The sequence below is a fragment of the Diabrotica virgifera genome, chromosome 3 (genome assembly GCF_917563875.1).
Source record: "Diabrotica virgifera virgifera chromosome 3, PGI_DIABVI_V3a".
Taxonomy (NCBI): domain Eukaryota; kingdom Metazoa; phylum Arthropoda; class Insecta; order Coleoptera; family Chrysomelidae; genus Diabrotica; species Diabrotica virgifera.
In genome coordinates this window covers 40286488-40307916 of record NC_065445.1, presented here as the reverse complement: position 1 = coordinate 40307916, position 21429 = coordinate 40286488, and the positions used below count along the sequence as shown (strand labels likewise).

Here is a 21429-nt window from a genome sequence, read left to right as displayed (position 1 = left end):
ACTGCAATAAGAAAAGGATGCGGGATTCAGCTGCTCTTTTGCTGCGCTGCAAACGCACTGAGGAAGCACGAACAAAAGAGGTGAGTAAAAAATGACAAAATGACAAAAAATATATTGACAAATAATTTAAACCTTAAATGTAGACAAAAACCGACTTTTTTATATACATCTATGACAATCTATGTTATTTATATCCGTCTATATTCGTTGATTTAACTTAAACTGAAATACTATTATAAAATTGAAATTTATTGTTCACTTTAATTTAAATTATGAAATCGAAATCTTGCTAAAAAGCATAGATTAGGACTCTCATGCGTTGTTGTCGTTGACGTCCCAAGCTACCGTTTTTCATTCTGTGTCATTTTAGAGTATTTCAAATGTCAAACTTCAACTGCCAAAATAGAAATAGAAAATCTAAAAAACATATTTTTAACATTTAAGAAAGTGAGAAAGTTAAAAGTTAATATTTTCATTCTTTTACTTGTTATTTATATACACTTTTAGTTTAGGTTTAACAAACATATATTGTATATCCTGCTGTATATTCCAAAATGTCCAGAAAGAGGGATATATCTGTAAGTAAACACCCCAAACCACATAAATGCAGGACTAGAATTTTACAGAAAATACAGTTTAAAGTTATAAATAATTAATTAAAATAAATAAGCAATATCTAGAGACACAAGTTATACCTTAGTTTTATAATAATTTAAACTTTCATAAGAGTATGTTTAATTTTTTAACCTGAAACTGCATACATACTCCATTCATGTCCTGCATGCATGTCATTATAGTATATGCTTGAAATAATAACCACTTTTTAGAGGGAAGAAATAGCCAAACAATTTCTTTTGCCAGAAAGGCAGTCCAAAATTGACACCCTGTTAAAACAAGATGGTCAAGCCTATTGTATTTGTAGATCATCCGATTCATCTCGGTTTATGATAGCTTGTGATGCCTGTGAAGAATGGTAGGGTGATTTTTTAAACTTTAAGAGCCCTTTCACATAAGAGGCGCTTAACGCGTGATTATAACTACATTCATTCACATGCTAATGTGCGTTTTAGGTCATTAAAACATGCGTTAGTAGAGTCGGACAAACATAAGTTTGGGATTGCGACGTAGCGTTTCGCGCAGACAAGCAAACCATTTCTACCAGTGGCGGACGAAAACAGGCAGATTTGAAATAAATTTTTATAAGTAAATTATAATAGCACCTAAATTATATTTAATTACAGCGAAGAATGAATTTGTTTCTTTTTATTTTCATAGTTTTTAATAATTATGAAGCTTATAATCAGTTGCATTTTATAAAATAATGAGCAAAATATTAGGAGTACTTTAATATATGACAAATTCCTCAATATTTAGAATTATTTAATAACATTATCAGGAAGGAAGGAAGGAAGGATTTCAACTATAAAAAAAATTAAACAAGTGTTTATTTTTACTAATTCTAATGTATTTATTTTCTAAACAATGATTCTAAACAAAGTTTTAATTACGATTCTTCGGATGGTTCTAAGATATCTATTCCGGAATTTGAAGTTTTTCGGAAATCGAAGTCTAAACAAATTATCGATTATAAATACTTGGTACTTTTGAAAAAACATTCTTCATAACTGTTAATTGTAGAAAGTTGAACTAAAACGATGTCAACAAAATATCAATTTAATTTAAAATACATTATCCATTATACAATTTTATTTTTTAAGCTGAATAATTACTTTTACTATGTTACCTAAAGCCTAATCCAATTATCGTTTTCCTTAATGTTTCCTTTGACCCTGGAAATTCCATTTGTTTGTTCTTTAGTTTTTGATAGATACCTTAAATAAATAGAAATCGTTAAAATATTTGGAAAGTAAATCTTCTTTTATACTTTAAGTAAATAAAATTGTAAAAGAATTGTATCTATCTACCATTTTTGTTAAAAATGCATCTATATCAGTGTGTTTACGAAAAAACTTTTATTTCGTTCTAAACGGGTACAAACAATTGTTTTATAATTTTACTTACTCTATTTTATTTACCATAAAAAATATAGGTATCAATTTCCCATTAACTAATAGTTTTTTAACTTTTAAACTATTTACCATTAATTGTAGGGGATCTTTTCTCGATGGTGTAGAAGTCGTATATAATATTTTTGATAGTTTTCACTTGTCCACTGCTCAATTCAATTTTTTTGGAACGACAACGTTTTCTTTTTGGACTTTTAAAAGATAAACTAGTCGCTCCATTTTTATTTACGTCTCTACCTTTTTTTCTTATTTTGGTTAAGGTGTTTTTGCTTATACCCGTCGCTGCTAGAATCCTATCCCTACAATTACCAATGTTAAATGTTACTAAACGAAAATATTGCAAAAAAAATTGCAAAAGATTGGCGTGAAAGAAGAAACAGTGCCTAAATAAAAACTTGTGTATTTGATCAGAGCATCCTTCCTGTTAGGACGTATGGCCCATAAACATGGACATTAACAAAGGCAAATAGAATTACATTAAACAAAATAGAAAGGACTCACAGAAAATATCTATTGTATTAATTCATGTTTTATTCCATGTTGGGAATAACACTTCAAGACAGAAAACCAAACAAATGGATAAGAGAGAAAACAAACGTAAAAAATGTAACTGAGCATATTCAGGGTTAAAGTGGAGAATTGCAGGCCACAATGCGAGACAGGAAGATAAAAGATGGAATGCTGAAATACAAAACAGGAGACCGTGGACGCAGCTGCAGGAACTCACTGGAAAAGCGCAGCCAAGGACAGATATTGAAAGATTTGGGGAAAGCCTATGTCCAAAGATGGATAGAAGTGGGCTAAAGAAGAAGAAGAAGAATCTGATGAAACTTCGTAAATACAATTATAATAAGAAAATAAGAATAATAGTAACTTTAATATCAAGAAAATAAAATGTCATTAACAATACTTACGTCAATTTACTTAAAGGTATTAACAGGTTTTCGGTTGTTTTGAAATGTGCTGCCTCTTGTTCCATAAATGTAGTAACATTATAAATGATTGCCTTTGCTTGGCTATTCAATCCCAGCCCTTTGATTCCTATCTTTTTATGAGGCATATTGTTAAATAACTAATGACTTAACTTAACGCACTAGAGATACACTAAATGTCTTAATAATACACTAATTACTACTACTAATATACCAAACACTAAGCTAAAAACTATTAATAAAATATCCAACACGATCAAACCAATAAGTTAAACACTCTCTGCGATACGTAATGCACTTCTAACTACGATACTGGCGATCAGCAAACTGGCCGTTTCCATGGTAACGCTAGTAAACAAGAACCACTGCGCATCATCGAGTTTTGAATCATATTCCCAAACTTATGTTTGTCCGAGTCTATGTGAACGGTCTCAAGTAAAATGTATGTAGTTGTAATCGGGCGTTATCAACACTCACATTCAGTGCCTCTCATGTAAAAGGCCTCTAAAAATTTGCTATTGTTTTTTATTTTAGGTATCATGGGGATTGTGTTAAAATATCGGAGAAGGAAGCAAAACTTATAAAACAATATATCTGTGTTCGCTGCAAGGAGGAAGATCCGTCTTTGACGACTAGATGGAAAACCAAGAAAGAACATGATGAAACTTTTTCTTTGTCTCTTGGACAAGAAGAACGAAAATCCAGAAAAAGAAAAGAAAGGGGCGAGAATAAGAATGATAAAAAAATTAAGAAATGTGGTGAATGCATGGGCTGCTACAGAACAGAAGATTGTGGTAGATGCGATGTGTGCACCAGAAAGAATAGACATAGTTCATCTAAAAATAGAGAAAGGTGTAAGCAAAGGATATGTGTAAATGCATTGGGAGGGTAAGATATGTTTTTTATTTTGTGTATTTTAAAGCCAAATATTAGGGTCTCATTTATATTAGCTATTTTATTTTTCAGTTTCTATTGAATAGATATTTTGTACTCTTTTTAGTACATTTGCCTGGATTGAAGCAGCAATAAATATAACTGACAACTACATAATATAATCGGTGCGAGTAGGTTTAAATTAAATGTTCAAAATGTCCACCATTTACTTCAATACCCTTTATAATCTGGTTTCGCAAAGATCTCTTAAATAACCCTCGTCTATTATGTTTAACTGCATTCGTGGTTTCTCCTATTTTATGTTGCAACACTTCTCAAAGAAACTAAGTAATGCTTTTTTTGTAAACTAATTCCTTCATTTGCGACCACAAAAAATCCAAAAGATTTAAATTAGGGTTCCTTAGTGGCCAAGCAAATTCACTACCACAACCAATCCATTGAAGCGAAGACGGTTGATTTAAGTATTAAAGAACTTCTAAAAGATAATGTGGTGGTGGTGCATAACACAAAAACCATATGTTTTGTCTTGAGGCGAGAGGTAGATCCTCTAGATTAGATTAGATTATGTGAGGTCGTTAAGGCTATGGAGCCTCTCAGCACTTCGACCTATAAAGATCTGTTGTGCATACCTTAATCTAGTTAAACTCTAGGATGCCAATACTTCTGATGAAATTGATTAGCATCCTAGGTTACTTGTTTCCTATGTCAGAGGGCGTTAGGGTGACATCTTCTAGGAATTTTAATCGTTTGCAGAACAGCACTACGCAATTGCATAGAATGTGCTCTGCCGTTTCTTTTTCGTTGTCATAGAAACGACAGTTCTCACTATCGGATTTGCCCATTTTTTGAGATAATATCTCAGAGGGCAGTGACCAGTGAGAAGGCCAGTGACCATTTTTATATCTTTTTTACTCATTTCGAGAAGGCGGTTTGTTACACTAGGTGATACCTTTATGAGCCTTTTTGCTTGCCTTTGTCCTGGTGTGTTGGACCAGTATACAGTTGAGTCCGCAAGTCTTTACCCGTGCGTCATCATTTAAAGCATACGAAATAAGTCGGAAAACTAAACGCAACGGCAAGTGGATATTATTCCAATCACGGGTTATAGTATAAAATTTAACGTTATCAAATAAATAGAATGTCAAATTTAAGTTTTGCTTTAAAATTTTGGTGCATAATTACAGCTACATTTGAAGTATCTTAATAGATTATTTTATTATCATTGATTAATAAATAAATAAACAATTTATAAAAAAAATCTATAACATATTTTCTTTTTGTTTTTTTATTCACTTTGGTGGAAACTTAAACACAAGCATTCAACTGTGTCAACAATAGGGTTAGCTTTGTATGTTGTCAAAATTTATTGTAAAATAACATAAACTTATTACAAAATTTCTAACTCCAATATAAAATTAGTTGTGAAAACAACTGTTTGTATACTATAAAAAAAATTCAAAATGAAAAAATTCGACAAAATAACAGCAAAAAATTCAACAAACTGACAGCCACTAAAGTAAACAAACCAAAACGTCAGAAATTGTACTTAAAATATGTGAAGACATCCCCAATCGTCTTTCTTTGTACCTATTTCTTTTCAATGCACTGAGTCTAAATCGTTCATAAAAATAACATGTGTCTTTACTTAATAACAGGCGGCAGCTGGTTTGTCATTAATATCATGCGTGGAAGAGAATGATGCTAAATAAAAACTATGTGTTTTATCTCGCCAGGTATTAATGACGCACGGGTAAAGACTCGCGGACTCAACTGTAGTTGTAGTTGATCAATTTCCCAGGTCCGGAGTTCCTCTCTGATGTGGCTTTTTGGTAGTCCACAGAAGGGTTCTGGACCTTGGAATGGGGTATTGGCCCCTTCTTTTGCGAGGCTATCAGCTTCCTCATTTCCTGCAATTCCCTTGTGACCTGGCACCCACATCAAAGTTATTTTGTTGCGTTCCGCCAGCTTTTTAAGGGATTGTTTACATTCCCAAACTAACTTTGACTCACAAGTAAATGACTTTAGAGCCTTTAAGGCAGCTTGGCTGTCTGATAAATGAAGACTTTTGCCCTACGAGTGTCTTGGTTGAGACATTCTTGGGCACTAATCTGTATGGCATGTATTTCTGCCTGAAAGATAGTTGGGGCGTTTCCAAGAGATTTGGATAGCCTGAAATCCGGCCCAGTAACTCCCACTCCTGCCCTTTCATCTATCTTAGATCCATCCGTATACCATACGAGTGAACCTTCCTCCAGTTTCGGTTCAACTGTTTCATCCATTTGGTGGTTTTTTATGACCACTTCAAATGGTGTTTCAAAGTCGAATTTGACTGGCATGACGTCTGTCAGCTTATCCTTAGAATTCAAAGGAATTTCTTCCAAGATTTTTGGTAGATCCTCTAGTAATTCGTGTAAATGTTCTTGAAGAAAATCTAAATACAGAGGTCCATTTAAATTGGTTGGCAATTCAAAAAGACCTAATAAATAATCACCTATTACACCACACCAAATATTAACCTTGAAGTCATGGTGAAAACGTAAAATGCATTTATTTTATTATACCAAAAATGTTTTATTTATTTTTAGTGCTAGAAGAAAAAGGAGGGACTCCAGTTCAGATAGGGAGCAATCTCACAATGACCATCTAAAAACAGACTATCCAAGGCACTGTTACGGACCTAAGTGTACAAACAGTGCAAGATATGGCTCTAAATATTGTTCTGATCAGTGTGGCATGAACTTAGCAAGAACTAGAATTCTTCAAATTCTTCCTCAAAGGTTACATGAATGGAGTTTGACTCCTCCAGCTGCAGAGGAATCCAATAAAAAAGGTATGGTTATGGGTAAAATGATTATACAGGTACTTGGTTTTCACTGCTCTGATTTCAGCTCTTGATCAAATCAGGAAGCAGCAAGTCGAAGTCCAACAAATTCTGCAAGAGTTAGATAAGCGCCACAGAGAACTTGATGTTGTTATAGAAAGAGCCAAGAATGCAACTATTGATCCCAGACTAGAACATAATGAAGATGAAGATACTGAGACCTCAATGTATTGTGTAACTTGTGGTCTGGAGATCCACTCGAAAACAGCCACAAAGCATATGGAGAAATGCTTTAACAAATATGAGTCCCAATCTTCTTTTGGATCTGTGGTTAAAACAAAAATTGAAGGTAAAATTGGGCATACAGTGGAACCTCGATAACTCAGATTAATCGGGACCGCGGCCGATCCGGGTTATCAAAAATCCGGGTTAGCAGGAGAATATGGTAAAAATGAATAAAATACGGTATACTTACAGATAAACTACGTTAGAATTGAAATAACATGAAATAAATATAAATATGCACAGTACCTACACATCTAAATTACTAAAAACACGCAAACACAAACCTAAGCAAATGGAAGCAAACAATACAATACTGTATTCATACAGTCACAATCAGAACGATGTTTTGTTATGTATTAAGCACAGTGAAAACGAAGACCATTGATTAAAAAAGAATTTTTTATAGTCTTTCTTAAACAATGCTAACACAGTTTGAAATAAAAAATAAAGGAATACTACAGACAGGTGCTTGTTGTTTCTGCCGGCTTGTGCCATGAGTCATTTTTACTATCGTATAGTTCAAATTACAGGAATACACATTATCTCTCAAATATTATATTACATACATACATTTTTATTGTTGAAATATTTATCTGATAATTAACTATTTTGATGGGAAATAAGCCACAATTAAATTGAAAAAATAATTTTATTAACATTTCGACGCCCAGAACGGATGTCATTGTCAAAATACAAAATATGTACTGTAAATCAAAATGTTTATCTGATAAAAATCGGTCCGGGTTAGCCGGACTTCCGGGTTATCGGGGGCCGACTTATCGGGGTTCCACTGTACTTGATTTTATTTTACTAAATTGAAATTAATCTGATACCACTTGATATTATTATAATAATTTTCGGACATTAAGTTGTGGAGTCCGAGAAGTTAGCGGCATTAGATTTTCACAGAACAATAAATTTAAGTTTGACATTTATGTTATAGGCTTCAAATATACAAAGAAAGCTTTGAAAACTACATTTTAATTTCAATATTTGATGGATTTTGCTATTTTTTAATTTATATAAAACATGAACAAATAAATATTTGTTGTTTGTTTTGATATTAATTGCAGTTAATTATTAGAATTATTTTTTGACAATTGCCCTAATAGATTAGTGGATAGATCTAGCAATAGAGTCAGAACATTTGAATTTGCCTTTGCCAGATTGCACAGTTGTTCTGTATAATGTCAATTTTATGGCCATTTCTTTTAACTTATTTTTCACTGTTTAACTTTATTATTTATACAAATCTTATTTTCATATTGATAATAATAAACTAAAAATAAAAAAAAACTAAACCAAAAAAAAACTACAATCTTAAAAGAGCAGAATTTTACTTATTTTGCACTTTTTGTTAATAAATAAATTAATAAATATATCACATGCTCTTTCCTGATTTATTCTTAGAACACAATGCAACACTGCCATGTCTTCATTTACTTATATATGTAGCTAACTTCTCAACTTAACCTTCTCAACCCCACAACTTAATGTTGTCCTGATTTTCTCTAAGACTGTTCTTGATCTGTCATTAAATTCTAAATATATACTACTTTTCATTCTGATATTCCATAACTAATATGCTAGGTGATTTCATCACTTTTTTAGTTGCAATGTTCAATGATTCTAATCTCCGTTTCAAACATTAGAATCAGTATGGTTGTATATTGCCAGCGGGATTGCCATTCTGTGAATTATCATAAATAAATCCTCCTTTAGTATTTCACAGTAGTTAACAGCGATAATCCTCTAAAAGTACCTGCCTAATACTACCTTTCACACAGGGTTGGCATATAATTTCCCCATCTTATAAAACCCAGCGGGTTTTTTCGGGTTTTTTCAATTGATAAAACCCACTATTATTGGGTTTTTGGGGGTTTTTTCAAAAATAGCAAATTTTCAGTTGAATGAACGTCATATACATATATTTATTTCTGAATAAAAACTAGCATAAATACCATGAAGTAAGTAGTAGGTGAATACAAAACGAGAGAAACTGAAACTAAACTAATAAAACACTTATTTTAAACATGGTATAAAGACAAAAAAATAAACAAGTTTCTTGTTAAACAAAGCATCAGCAAAGCATATTAGTTATCAGGAAAATCAGAATCTGTATTTTTGTCACATTCCCATTCGTTATTCGTTAGACTCGGTCAAGTACGAGGACTCGGTTCTTAAATGATTATATATTCTTACCAAGTTTGCAGCTCTATCGGCACCTAATCTGTTGCGAAGCTTAGTCCATATTAATCCATATGAAGAAAAAATCCGCTCAATAGATGCAGAGGTTTGTGCTCTAAATAAATCCCGGGAGAAATATCGGTGATTCCCCATTATCTGGCTGTTGGCGTGGAGGCAAATGACGTAGTGCAGGTGCTGATGCACTGATGGCCAGTGATGCCAAATGTATTTATTTATGTCAAGTTGCTTTATTTTGTAAGCATATTTTGTAAGAGTATTTTGTAAGAAACTATATATCAAATCTAAATAAAAAACTGAAAATCCCCAAAAAAAACCCGAAAAAACCCAAAAAACCCGTCGGGTTGGGCTTTTAAAAAAACCCGGGTTTTTTCCAACCCTGCTTTCACAGCCATTGCCGTTGAGAGCAGCAGCATTGTCAAGAAAATTCTCGTTTAGTTTGTATTGGCCCTATCCTCTGTACACTGAATCTAATGTATGTCATCATGCGGTATAGTTGTTCACTAACTTTCTTATTTAAGGTCCATGCCTCCATTCCATAGAACAGCATAGGAAACATGTAGGAGCATAATATTCTTACTTTTAAGTTCTTAATCAAGATCACTACTGGATTCTTCAACTTATTGCACATAGTTGCAACCTAGGGGGTTGCGTCATAAACAAACAGATTTTTTTTCGATGTACAGTGGAACCCCGATTATCCGTGCTCCACAGGACCGGACGTTTTACGGATAGTTGAAAAGCATGGATAATCCAAACATTTATTTTTTATGTATGATACATATCTGGTTCACTAAGGGCGGATGTCACAAAACTATATTAAAGGAAAATTTACAGGCGAATTTTACAGGAGAGCCCAAAAACCATAAGATACGCCTTATGCACACCAAGTAATAACTGGACACCCAACCTTTGACAAAACTCTATATGTAACTGTTGAAATTTGGACATCTGGTTATGATTCTTTGAATAGAGCTCATTTTCAAGGTACGAACCCGAAAAAGTAAAATTAACCAAAAATGTGACATCCGCCCTTAGTGAACCAAACCCCAGATATGTACCCAACATATGAACTCATACTTCAATTTTCGGATGTATTCTGAGCAAGTTCAAAACATTGACAAGGTCTGAAAGATTTAGTTGCTCAAGTCTCGTAGAATATTGGCAGCTTCCTCGGCCTTCTGATTGATACCGTCCAATTTCTGCAAATTCCGTGCAATATATTTTTAAAAAGAGTCAAACTAAGATTTATGCAATTTTGTAGATTCAATTTGTATTTATTGATATGGCGTATTGTTTGCTTGTTAACTTCGCTATAGATTCATTACAGTGATCCGACACATTCATCCTTTTCACTATTTTTTTCAATTGTTAAAATATTTATTTGCGTAACACTCGTTATTGCCATTTTGAAAAGAAGTGAGTGATTATTATGATAATAAATGAAGATGAGAAAAAAAGAAAGGAATACTAATGTAATACTAAGGGAACAAGTAATAGAACATGTAGGTATCTACTTTTGAATATTTGGGAAATATAATAACAGTTGATGGGAAAATGGACTTGGCAATCAGTAATAAACTGAAGAAGGCAACTAACATGTATTACTCTTTAAATAATACAATTTTTGGAAAGTCAGAAATAAACAACAAAACTAAACTCCAGAGTATACAGGGTGAGGCAGATAAAGGGCCTATTAGAAATATCTCGAGAACTAAAGCTAAGAGAATCATGAAAATTAGAATACAAGGGTTTTGAGGTATGAACTATTTAATGAAATTATTTTCTTCTCTTTGCTACTTCCGGTTATACCGGAAGTTGATTGTAACTTCGTTTTTTTAAATAGGACACCCTGTATATTTTTACATTTTTGGATTCTCCTCGATTTCTTCTTTCTTAAAATATAAGGTTTTGTAATATTATACAGGGTAGGTTAAAAGATAATTACGTTTTCTTATTAATTTCGTAGCAACATTCACACCCTGTAGGATTGTAGCAGTTTGGCATGATAAACTGTATTGATGTTCAAATGATTTTTAATATAGTCTACTATTGTTAAGAGTTATTGGTATAGTTAAATTTTTCATTTTAATATACAGGGTTGGTCGAAACTCGGAATGAGTATTTTCTGAGTTTTCTTAAATGGAACACCGTGTATTTTAGTATTGTAATGAAATGTTATTTTATGGTACTTTTTAATTTCTTAAACATTCCCTATACCTAACTTCTTTAATTTTTGAGTTATTGGTGATTCAAACCAAACATTAATTGCAACACAAAATAGGTGAAATTGTATTAGGTTGGCCGTGAAAATATTCAGTCACAAATAATTTTTTGGAAATAAATACTTACATATTAATCTATATTGATACTTGAAATTGCCAATAGTGGTTGAGGTATCAAAATACCATCGAAGTTAAGATTGTTGGTGCGATTAACAATTGAACACAAACTAAAGCAGTTAGGTATAGGGAATGCTTAAGAAGTAAAAAGTACCATGAAATATCTTTTCATTACAATACTAAAATATAGGATGTTCCATTTAAGAAAATACTCATTCCGAGTTTCGACCCACCCTGTATACTAAAATTAAAAATTTAGCTACACTAATAATTGTTAACAATAGTAGTCTATACTAAAAATCATTTGAATATAAATAGAGTTTATTATGTCAAACTACTACATTCCTACAGGGTGTGAATATTGCTACGAAATTAATAAGAAAATGTAATTATCTTTTAACCGACCCTCTTTAATCTTACAAAACCTTATATTTTAAGAAAGAAGAAATCGAGGAGAATCCAAAAATATAAAAATATGCAGGGTGTCCCATTTAAAAAAACGAAGTTATAAGCAACTTCCGGTATAACCGGAAGTATCAAATAGATGAAAATATTTTCATTAAATAGATTAGTCTTTAAAACTCCCTTATTCCAATTTTAATAATTCAGTTTTCTTTAGTTCTCGAGATATATCTAATAGGCCCTTTATCTGCCTCATCCTATATAACAGCATAGTAAATCCGATAATGGCATATGGGGCGAAAACATGGATTATGCAAAAAAAACATGAATCAATGATAAACCCGACCGAGATGAAATACATGAGAAGAATAGCTGGAGTTACGAAGTTTGATAGATTCAGAAATGAAGATATAAGAAGAGAGCTGGAACAAGAACCGATAATGAGGAAGATCGAAAACAAACAATTAAGCTAGTTTGGACACATACAACGAACGGAGCAAAAAAGACTTACAAAGAAGTACATGAAGCCAAAATGGGAAACAAAAGAAAAAAGGGAAGGCCGAGGAAGACAGATGGACCAGATCCAGGATATAGGTGAAAGGAGACACATGAGTATGAGGGATATGAAGAACCTGGCCACCAATAGAAGCGACTGGAAGAAATGGATAAAAGGCGGAACCCGACATCCGACGCCCTGAAGGGCACTAAGGATTATGGGAAAGAAGAAGAAGAGAAGAAAAGAAGTGTTAAGGATACAGCAGACTAGCGCGCAACTAAATCTCACACATTAGGCGTAGCACGTAGCGTCAGATGACAAGCGAATTTTTAGTTACAGTATTTCCATAACCTCAAAAATGCAATTTGAGTACAAATGAAAATCATAGCACGGATAATCCGCAGCCCGGATAATCGGGGTTCTACTGTATTTGTTAGTTTATATGAAATTTTATTTCAGTGTGAATAAAAATAGGATATTTTTTTAGGAAGCAGCATATTCTGCGATTTTTACAACGCAGAACATAGAACATATTGTAAGAGATTGAAAGTATTGTGCCCAGAACATTGTAAGGATCCGAAAATAGGAGATCATGAAGTTTGTGGATGTCCATTAGTAAAAGATGTATTTTCTTCAACTGGAGAATTTTGTAGAGCACCAAAAAAATCATGCTCTAAACATCAGTTTTGGGAAAAAATTCGTAGAGCAGAGGTATTTATCTTTTTATACAGGGGGGAAGGCACTTATGGAATAAAATTATTCTGTCCTTGTTTTAAAATATTGTGAAAACGGCTGACTTGATTTTTATATAAAATGTGTGCTTTTTAACTCGTTTGATGCCCATACCATAAACAGACCTCAAGTGAGGTGCCCAAGCTTGTAAGGGTTCATTTAGTAACGCAATACCACCACCGACACTGAAGGAGTTAAACATAAAGGGTACCCCCCGTTAAGATAGGCAAAATGCCCTCACTCCCAGAATTTAATTTTTTTACGTTCTATGCAAGTAAAAAATGAGATAACGCGAATTTTTAGCTCGCCACCCCCCCTTACCCCTCCCCCCTAAGCCAAAAACGTAGATTTTTAGATTTAATTTTTTTTAGTTAGGTTCCAATAATTTAAATCAATTATTGATTTAAAAATTTCAAAAAATTCACAAGTGTAGCTGAGACTTTTACAAAACATGTCCATTTTTTATGGACCCATAGGTCGAGTGTACATAACCTTAAATTTTTTTTAACTTTTTTAAAACCTATAACTTTTTTTTGGAGGGGGCTGCAAGTCCAATTTTTTTTAATTTTGTGTATTTTATTAAAAGCTATCTCTCTGATTTTTTTCAGATTTTTCCGTCAGGTGCGCCATCTTGAAAAATCAAGAAAACTGTTTTTTTAGTGGGTTTTTGGGGATTTTCTCCATTTTATAGACTGCAACATAGATCAACTCAAGGTTTTGTTAATAGATTATGTATAATTTAAAATAACTGAGTATATTAGAATATTCAAAAATTGGGCGAAACACTTTTAAACCCCCCAAAAACCATGTTTTTTTTAAGTTTTGTAAGGATTTTTGCGGTTCTAATTATATTTTTTGAGATCGATAGAGCCTGAATATTTTTTTTCATTTTTTTACGTTATATGTGATTAAAAAATAAGACCAATCGCATTTTTAGCCCACCACCCCTCCCCCTGTCCCCACAAAAACGTCAATTTTTCTATTTTCTTTTTTTTTTGTTTAGTTAAGTTGCAATTAATTTAAAAATTTTATGAGGTTTCTACAAAACATATCTATTTTTTATAGACCCGTAGGTTGAGTGTACAATACATATAACCTCAAAATTCCTTTTTTATTTTTTTAAACGCATTTTTGACTTCCAATCGATGTTTTTTTTAAAACGTCCAATGAATTTACATCTCTTTCGCGGACGGCTGGTTCAATACGTGCTTAGCGCTCATTTTTAATTATTAAAAATAATAGTAATAAAATAATGACAAAACTTTCTTCAGGCTCCTGCAGGGGAGGGGGACTTTAAACTTTGAGTTGGTCACTTTATGACTTTCATAATAATAATTTTTAATCGAGTTATTAAGCCTTGAAAATGGCCATTTTCGCGTTTTTTAAATTTTAAATTGCATGTAACTCGACAAAGTAAATTTTATAGAAAAATCACAAGAGACCTTTTTTGCTCAGGTTGATCCAGAGAATCTAAAACAAATTTGTCCTAAGTGAAAAAATTGATTTTTTGAATTCGTTTAAAAAATTGTTTTAACAATTTTCCGACCGCGGTACTGCCTGGCACCATGTGGATTTGTTATAAGGTCCTGTTTTTGAATAAGTTTGTGCAAAAAAATGAATCCTAATGGGGACAAGCATACAGCATAGACTATTTGCATTATGAGCCAAACGAAGATGGTTCGGAAAACGATAGATACTGTTGTAGATGCGAGTTGCGCAAACGGCAACATAACCATAGGCTGTTGTTCGCATGTAGCTGCCGTAATATAATATTTATCGCATGGAAGATATTTTACAAAAATCATCAAGCCAGCAGAATATCTTACAAAACTCTTTGAGAATACAGATGTTATACCTGTAATAGACGAAGACACCGATGAAGACTTTAGAACTGAAGTGTAATACCAACGAATATACTCTCCGAATACTCTGCGAGTATATACGGAGCTATACATTCTTTGGTAATACTTTCCTTATTCTTTTTATGGTGTTTTACGTGGCAGTAAACTTGAATGAAAATGACATGAAAAAAAATGAAAAAATATTCAGGCTGTATTGATCTCAAAAAATATTAGGCCTGGATCCCGCGTACCAAAAAAGTTTATTAATAGCAAGCTGAAAATATCTGAATAGTTTAACGGTGTCTAGTCGGACAAACTTTGATGTAGGTATGGAAACAGGGGAAGTTTTAATTGTGAAACGTAATTTTAATTGTGGAACGTGCCACTAGCAGGTTGTTTTTAAGTGTATTCAATAGCAAATTATATAAAATATCCCTAAAAACTCAGTTATTTCAAATTATACCTACATTACCTATAAAAAAATCTTGAATTAATCTATTTTGAAGTCTATAACATGGAGAAAATCCCTAAAAACCACCGAACAAACCAGTTTTGCGGATTTTTGAAGATGGCGCACCTTACGGAAAAATCTGAAAAAAGTCAGAAATATAGTTTTTGATAAAATACACAAAACACAAAAAAAATAGACATAAATCCATCATCAAAAAAATATACGTATTTAAAAACAAAAAAAGAGGTTATAATATGTACTTACACTCAACCTTCGGGTCCATAAAAATAGATGTTCTGTAAAAGCCTCAGCTGTGTGTGTGAATTTTTTGTAATTTATAATTTAATAAAATTATTAACTATTCTAAATGGGAAATAAGCCACAATTTAACTAAAAAATGACCATTTAGAATAGTTAATTACAAAAATGCCACAAAGAAATAGCTTCAGAATAACATTCATAATTTAATTGCAAACCAACTTAAAAAAAATCGAAAAATTGATATTTTTGGCTGTGGGGGAGAGGGAATAGGGGAAGTGGGCTAAAATTGCGGTGAGTCCTAATTTTTTTAAATCATGTAGAACGTAAAAAAATAAAAAATATATTCAGGCTGTATCGACCACAAAAAATATAATTAGATCCGCAAAAATCCTTAAAAAACTTTAAAAAACATGGTTTTTGGGAGGTTTAAAAGTATTTCGCCAATTTTTTAATATCCTAATATACTCAGTTATTTTAAATTATACATAATCTATTAACAAAACCTTGAGTTGATCTATGTTGCAGTCTATAAAATGGAGAAAATCTTCAAAAACCCCCTAAAAAACAGTTTTCTTAATTTTTCAAAATGGCGCACCTGACGGAAAAATCTGAAAAAAATCAGAGAGATAGCTTTTGATAAAATACACAAAATGCAAAAAAAAAAAATTGGACCTGCAGCCCCCTCCAAAAAAAAGTTATAGGTTTTAAAAAAGTTAAAAAAAAATTGAGGTTATGTACACTCGACCTATGGGTCCATAAAAAATGGACATGTTTTGTAAAAGCCTCAGCTACACTTGTGAATTTTTTGAAATTTTTAAATCAATTAGAACCCAACTAAAAAAAATTAAATCTAAAAATCTAGGTTTTTGGCTGTGGGGGGAGGGGTAAGGGGGGTGGCGAGCTAAAAATTCGCGTTATTTAATTTTTTAGTTGCATAGAACGTAAAAAAATTAATAAAATTGAATTCTGGGAGTGAGGGCATTTTGCCTATCTTAACGGGGGGTACCCTTTAAATCTACAGGGGAAGCTAGGACAAATAATCCCGGACAAAAAATTCCCACAAATTATCCCTGGACTAAAAATCCCCAGGCAAATAAAAATAATCCCCACAAAAAAATTCCGGACAAATAATCCCCACAAATATTTTTGGACAAAATATCCTCACAAAAAATCCCCAAGAAATATTTGCTGCTGAAAGTTTTCCTGAAATTTTACCAAATTTAGAATTCCAATTCCATGCTGAAAACTTCAAATTTTACATGACGAAGGAGTGTGAGTTTTTTCAAAAATCGTGGAAGATATGGGGAAAGAGCTAAGGCCGCGTTCTCTTGACAGGCGCTTAACGCGCAATTACAACTACATACATTTTATTTGAGACCGTTCACATGCCAACGCGCGTTTTAATAACCTAAAACGCGCGTTAGCATGTGAACGGTTTTAGGTCATTAAAACGCGCTTTGGCATGTGAACGGTCTTCATTAAAATGTATGTAGTTGTAATCGCGCGTTAAGTGCCTGTCATGAGAACGGGGCCTTAGCTCATTCCCCATACCTTCCACGATTTTTGAAAAAACTCACACTCTTGTCATGTAAAATTTGAAGTTTTCGGCAGCAAATATTTCTTGGGGGATTTTTTATGGGAATATTTTGTCCAAAAAACATTTGTGGGGATTATTTGTCCTGGACTTTTTGTGAGGATTGTTTGTCCGGGGATTTTTTGTCCCGGATTATTTGTCCGGGCCCCTACAGGGTGATTTATGCAAGCCTAGCATAGTTAATAAACTTTATTTTTAATGGAACACCCTGTATGTTTTTATATCTTTGAAAGTTGCTTAACAACCTAATCTTACCTTTAGTCTTCCGCCGGTACTTTTAAGTACTACCACCAAATTCAGGTACCCTTATATCCTAAGTGTTGAAGTAGATTTTTTTAAGAATGTTCTCTTAAATATCATTTATTAGTTTTCAGCTGATATTTAATATGTACTTCAAATGTCATTCAAATGATTTCGTGTTACATACACAATAAGATTTAGATACTCTAAACTCTGAAGGATCGTTGGAAAAAAACTACGCTTTTAGCTCATTTTAAAAAGTTGTGACCAAGAAATTAAGGCGGACTTAAAAGTACTGTTGGGAAGTAACTGTCAAATAAAATCTAAAAGTGATGGGAGACTAAGGGTGAAATGAACAATATCATGTATAGTGTATTATGAACAATACAGGGTGAAAATTTGAAATTATAATGTATGGAACCCACTTATGGAATAAAATTGTTTATGTCCTTATTTTTTGAAAAGTTATAAAAAACTCTAGAATATGTCAACTTTTAAATTCAAATGATCAGTTGATAAACATAAATTTAAAAATATAGAGGGTGGTTCACGTCTGGCATAGTCCATAATCTTTAATTTTAATGAAACCCGATGTACCGGGTGTCCCAATAAAAATGGCTCTCGGCCATATCTCAAGAACCTTGTACCATCTTATAGTACAGCTTTGAGAAAAAAATATTTATAACAAAAGTTGCCTTGAGAAAAGACTGAAAATTATTTTCATAATTCTAGGTCCACCGCTAGAGGGTGTAATTGAATATCAAAAATTAAAAAATCAAAATTTTACAAAATTTACCTAATGAAAGGGCACTGGAAATCCAATCATCGTATTCTTCATAAAATTCTGCGCATATTTGATTTCACAAGTTTAAATCTACCTTTGCAAATAAGAGGTGGGGGTGAGTGGGAACCTTCTTATGAAAAAAAGTCCGGTTCTGCTAAATCGAATTTTGCATACTTGGTCTTGTTGAAAACAGCTCTTCTTCTTCAATGTAAGAGTCTTTTTTTCGAAATAGCCTAATAAGTAATATGCCAGTTAGTAGGCGTTATTTAATTATTTTTGGAAATCTAGTTTTCTTTGGAGAATATTAAATAAAAGTATGCATTTTTAATCCTGCATTACAAAATTAGACCAAATTAGCAACAGAATACCGAAAACCGCATGTCGATATCTTTTTTCTATCTCGAGATATCTTAAGAAATGTGTAAATATTAAACAATGTTAACTGTCACCGGTAAACGAGGTTAAGGAAAAGTAGTGTGCTATGGAAAAAACAAATAAATATTTTCCAGATGTAAACGTATATAATTAATTAAAACAACAATAAGACAAACAACAGTAGCAAATATAACGAATAAATAAAAGCAACTACATACTTAGTACTTAGTGACTGCCTAAATGTTCAAATTGTTGCCCATCATTTTCGATGCAAACATTTACTCTTTCGAGAGTAGATTGAACAGCAGTCTCAATTTCTGCTTTCGCAATGCTTTGAATGGCGTTTCGTATTTTCTACATCATGTTTTCGAGAATAGTGGGCCTAGCGGCAAAAACAAGGTCTTTAATTCGTCCCCATAAATAAAAGTCTAAAACAGTTAAATCTGTTGCTTTCATTGGGCAAATTTTGTAAAATTTTGATTTTTTAATTTTTGATATTCAATTACGCCCTCTAGCGGTGGACCTACAATTATGAAAATAATTTCCAGGCTTTTCCTGAGGCAACTTTTGTTATAAATATTTTTTTCTCAAAGCTGTACTATAAACGGTTCCTAAGATATGGCCGAGGGCCATTCTTATTGAGACACCCGGTACATTTTTAAATTTCTAGATGCTTCTTTCTAAAAGGAGGAAGACCTATTCCAGGCTTGCTCTATTGACGGTTTTATTTTTCGATGGTTCTGTATTTCCTAATAATGATTTTGTAATTATCCTTTTTCATTTATTTTAGATCGACCTTGAAAAGGTTCGCCAGTGGTTAAAACTGGACGAATTGTTAGAAAAAGAACGCCAGATAAGAACTAGTATGGCGAATCGAGCTGGTGTCCTGGCATTGATGTTGCACAGTACATACAATCATGAGTTGATGGAAAGAATTTCAGCTGCACAAGACCAACAGAACAAACTTAATCAGAGAGACGAACATGTTAGTTCTAGATATAATTAGATCTTAGGATTTTTGGCTTCTTTTTTTTGTTAAAAATATTTTATAAAATAAAAGAGTAGGGATGAGTTTGTATGTTTATTATCTAATAGATCTAGAGGAGTATGTACGCAAAGAATAAATATTTGAGTTGAATAATAAAGTTGTCTTTTTTCTTATTCTAAATCCAGTGTGAGTCCAAACCGTAGCTGCAGGAATTAAGTACCACCCCTAACTATGCATACCGTAAGAGTATTTGAGAGGCAAATGAGTGGTACTAATTCATAAAATTACTTTTTGCAAAAAATTACCTTGTATTAGTGAATACTACATAAATTAACATGATAATTTCTCCAAAAAAGACAAAATGCATGGTTGTACCAGCAAATCTACTATCTATACTCTGGGCTAATTAGCAAAATACAAAGAAAAGGTATTTACCAGCAATTTTATTGCTGGAATATAATCTTATGATTATGTATATTAATAATATAGGTACGCAAAGTCCGCAGATAGTGTGCTACTTTTTTTATAAACAAAATGGCGCCCGAAAATCGTGTTTTTTTCAATGTTTGCTCTGTAACTGCAAAGATTTTAACTTTACATCAAAAACACCCAAATAAAAATGTACCGTAATTAAATTCTGCATAGAGACGTGTTTTTCTCGATTTACTTCGACGAAAATTTTCCCCGGAAAATGCGGGTTTTTCCAAAAAAATCTTTAAGTTTCAACTAAAATTTTAGATAAGTAATTGTTTATCAATAATTAAATAACTTGGTAATATAAAAGCTCTTTTCGTATAGATTATAATTCCAGAAGCCGATGGAAATGAATGGACAGTTTAGCAACAACTGAATTAATTAATTGTTAATATGGGCTATTCCACGAATATACGACTGTCTTGGATTATCGCGACAACGCATATTTTAGTGTGCAACATAAGAAGTGCGAAAGTAAATGGCTCTAATAATTGTTCCAATAAACAACAATGTATTTTGCAATTTACTTTAGTTCTTCATAATTTGCACGATAAAATATTCGTTGTCGAGATAATCCAGAACAGACGTATGTTCGTGGAATATGGTATAATTAACAATTCACTCTCTCTATAATAATAATAATTATGATACATAAGAATAACTATGATTTTTGTATAAAAAGACACTATACCTATCTAATGTACTTTACAGAATTGAAATTGGACTATTTAAGCGGCCTCAGGAATATTTTAAAATTATATATATATATATATATATATATATATATATATATATATATATATATATATATATATATATATATACAGTATGTCCCTGTAAGTTGTATCCATATGGAAAACTTTTTTATTATCAATTTTACGAAAAAAAGTTATTCTTTATAAAAAGCCCTGCATGGTCCAAAACCTAAGATTTAACCATCAAATATCAAATTTTTTAAATATTATACGAGGTATGTTAAAAAGTTTGAATTTCACTCAAGAGTAAAGTAGCTTTATTTTTCGTAATATTGGAAATTGCTATTATGAAAAGTTGTTTCGAATTAAAAACTATATTCTAATATGCAATTACATCCTTCTAATTGAAAATTTTTTTTTTTTTAATTATGGATAACTCATTATTTTTTCAGTTATTTCAATGCTGATAACTCTTTTATTATTAATTTTACGAAAAAAAGTGATTTTTAATAAAAAGTTCTGGATGGTCTAAAACTTAAAAAACAACCATCTTATATCAAATTTTATCAATTTTATACGAGGTATGTCAA

The 21429-nt window shown here is 32.2% G+C and overlaps 2 protein-coding genes across 2 annotated transcripts; one reads left to right on the top strand and one right to left on the bottom strand.

Moving 5' to 3' along the window:
- The first annotated feature begins 381 nt into the window (after positions 1–381).
- LOC114328962 (CXXC-type zinc finger protein 1) lies at positions 382–19827 on the top strand. Its single transcript, XM_028277957.2, has 7 exons — positions 382–578; positions 828–973; positions 3494–3847; positions 6439–6683; positions 6742–7023; positions 12892–13115; positions 19473–19827. The coding sequence occupies exons 1-7, from the start codon at positions 555–557 to the stop codon at positions 19686–19688; spliced, it is 1491 nt and encodes a 496-aa protein (XP_028133758.1). The 5' UTR covers positions 382–554; the 3' UTR covers positions 19689–19827.
- Positions 1690–3259, bottom strand: LOC126882806 (uncharacterized). Its single transcript, XM_050647884.1, has 2 exons — positions 2942–3259; positions 1690–2326 (listed from the first exon to the last, which is right to left on the bottom strand). Exons 1-2 carry the CDS (start codon positions 3085–3087, stop codon positions 2092–2094), a joined length of 381 nt encoding a protein of 126 aa, XP_050503841.1. The 5' UTR covers positions 3088–3259; the 3' UTR covers positions 1690–2091.
- Positions 19828–21429: the final 1602 nt, after the last annotated feature.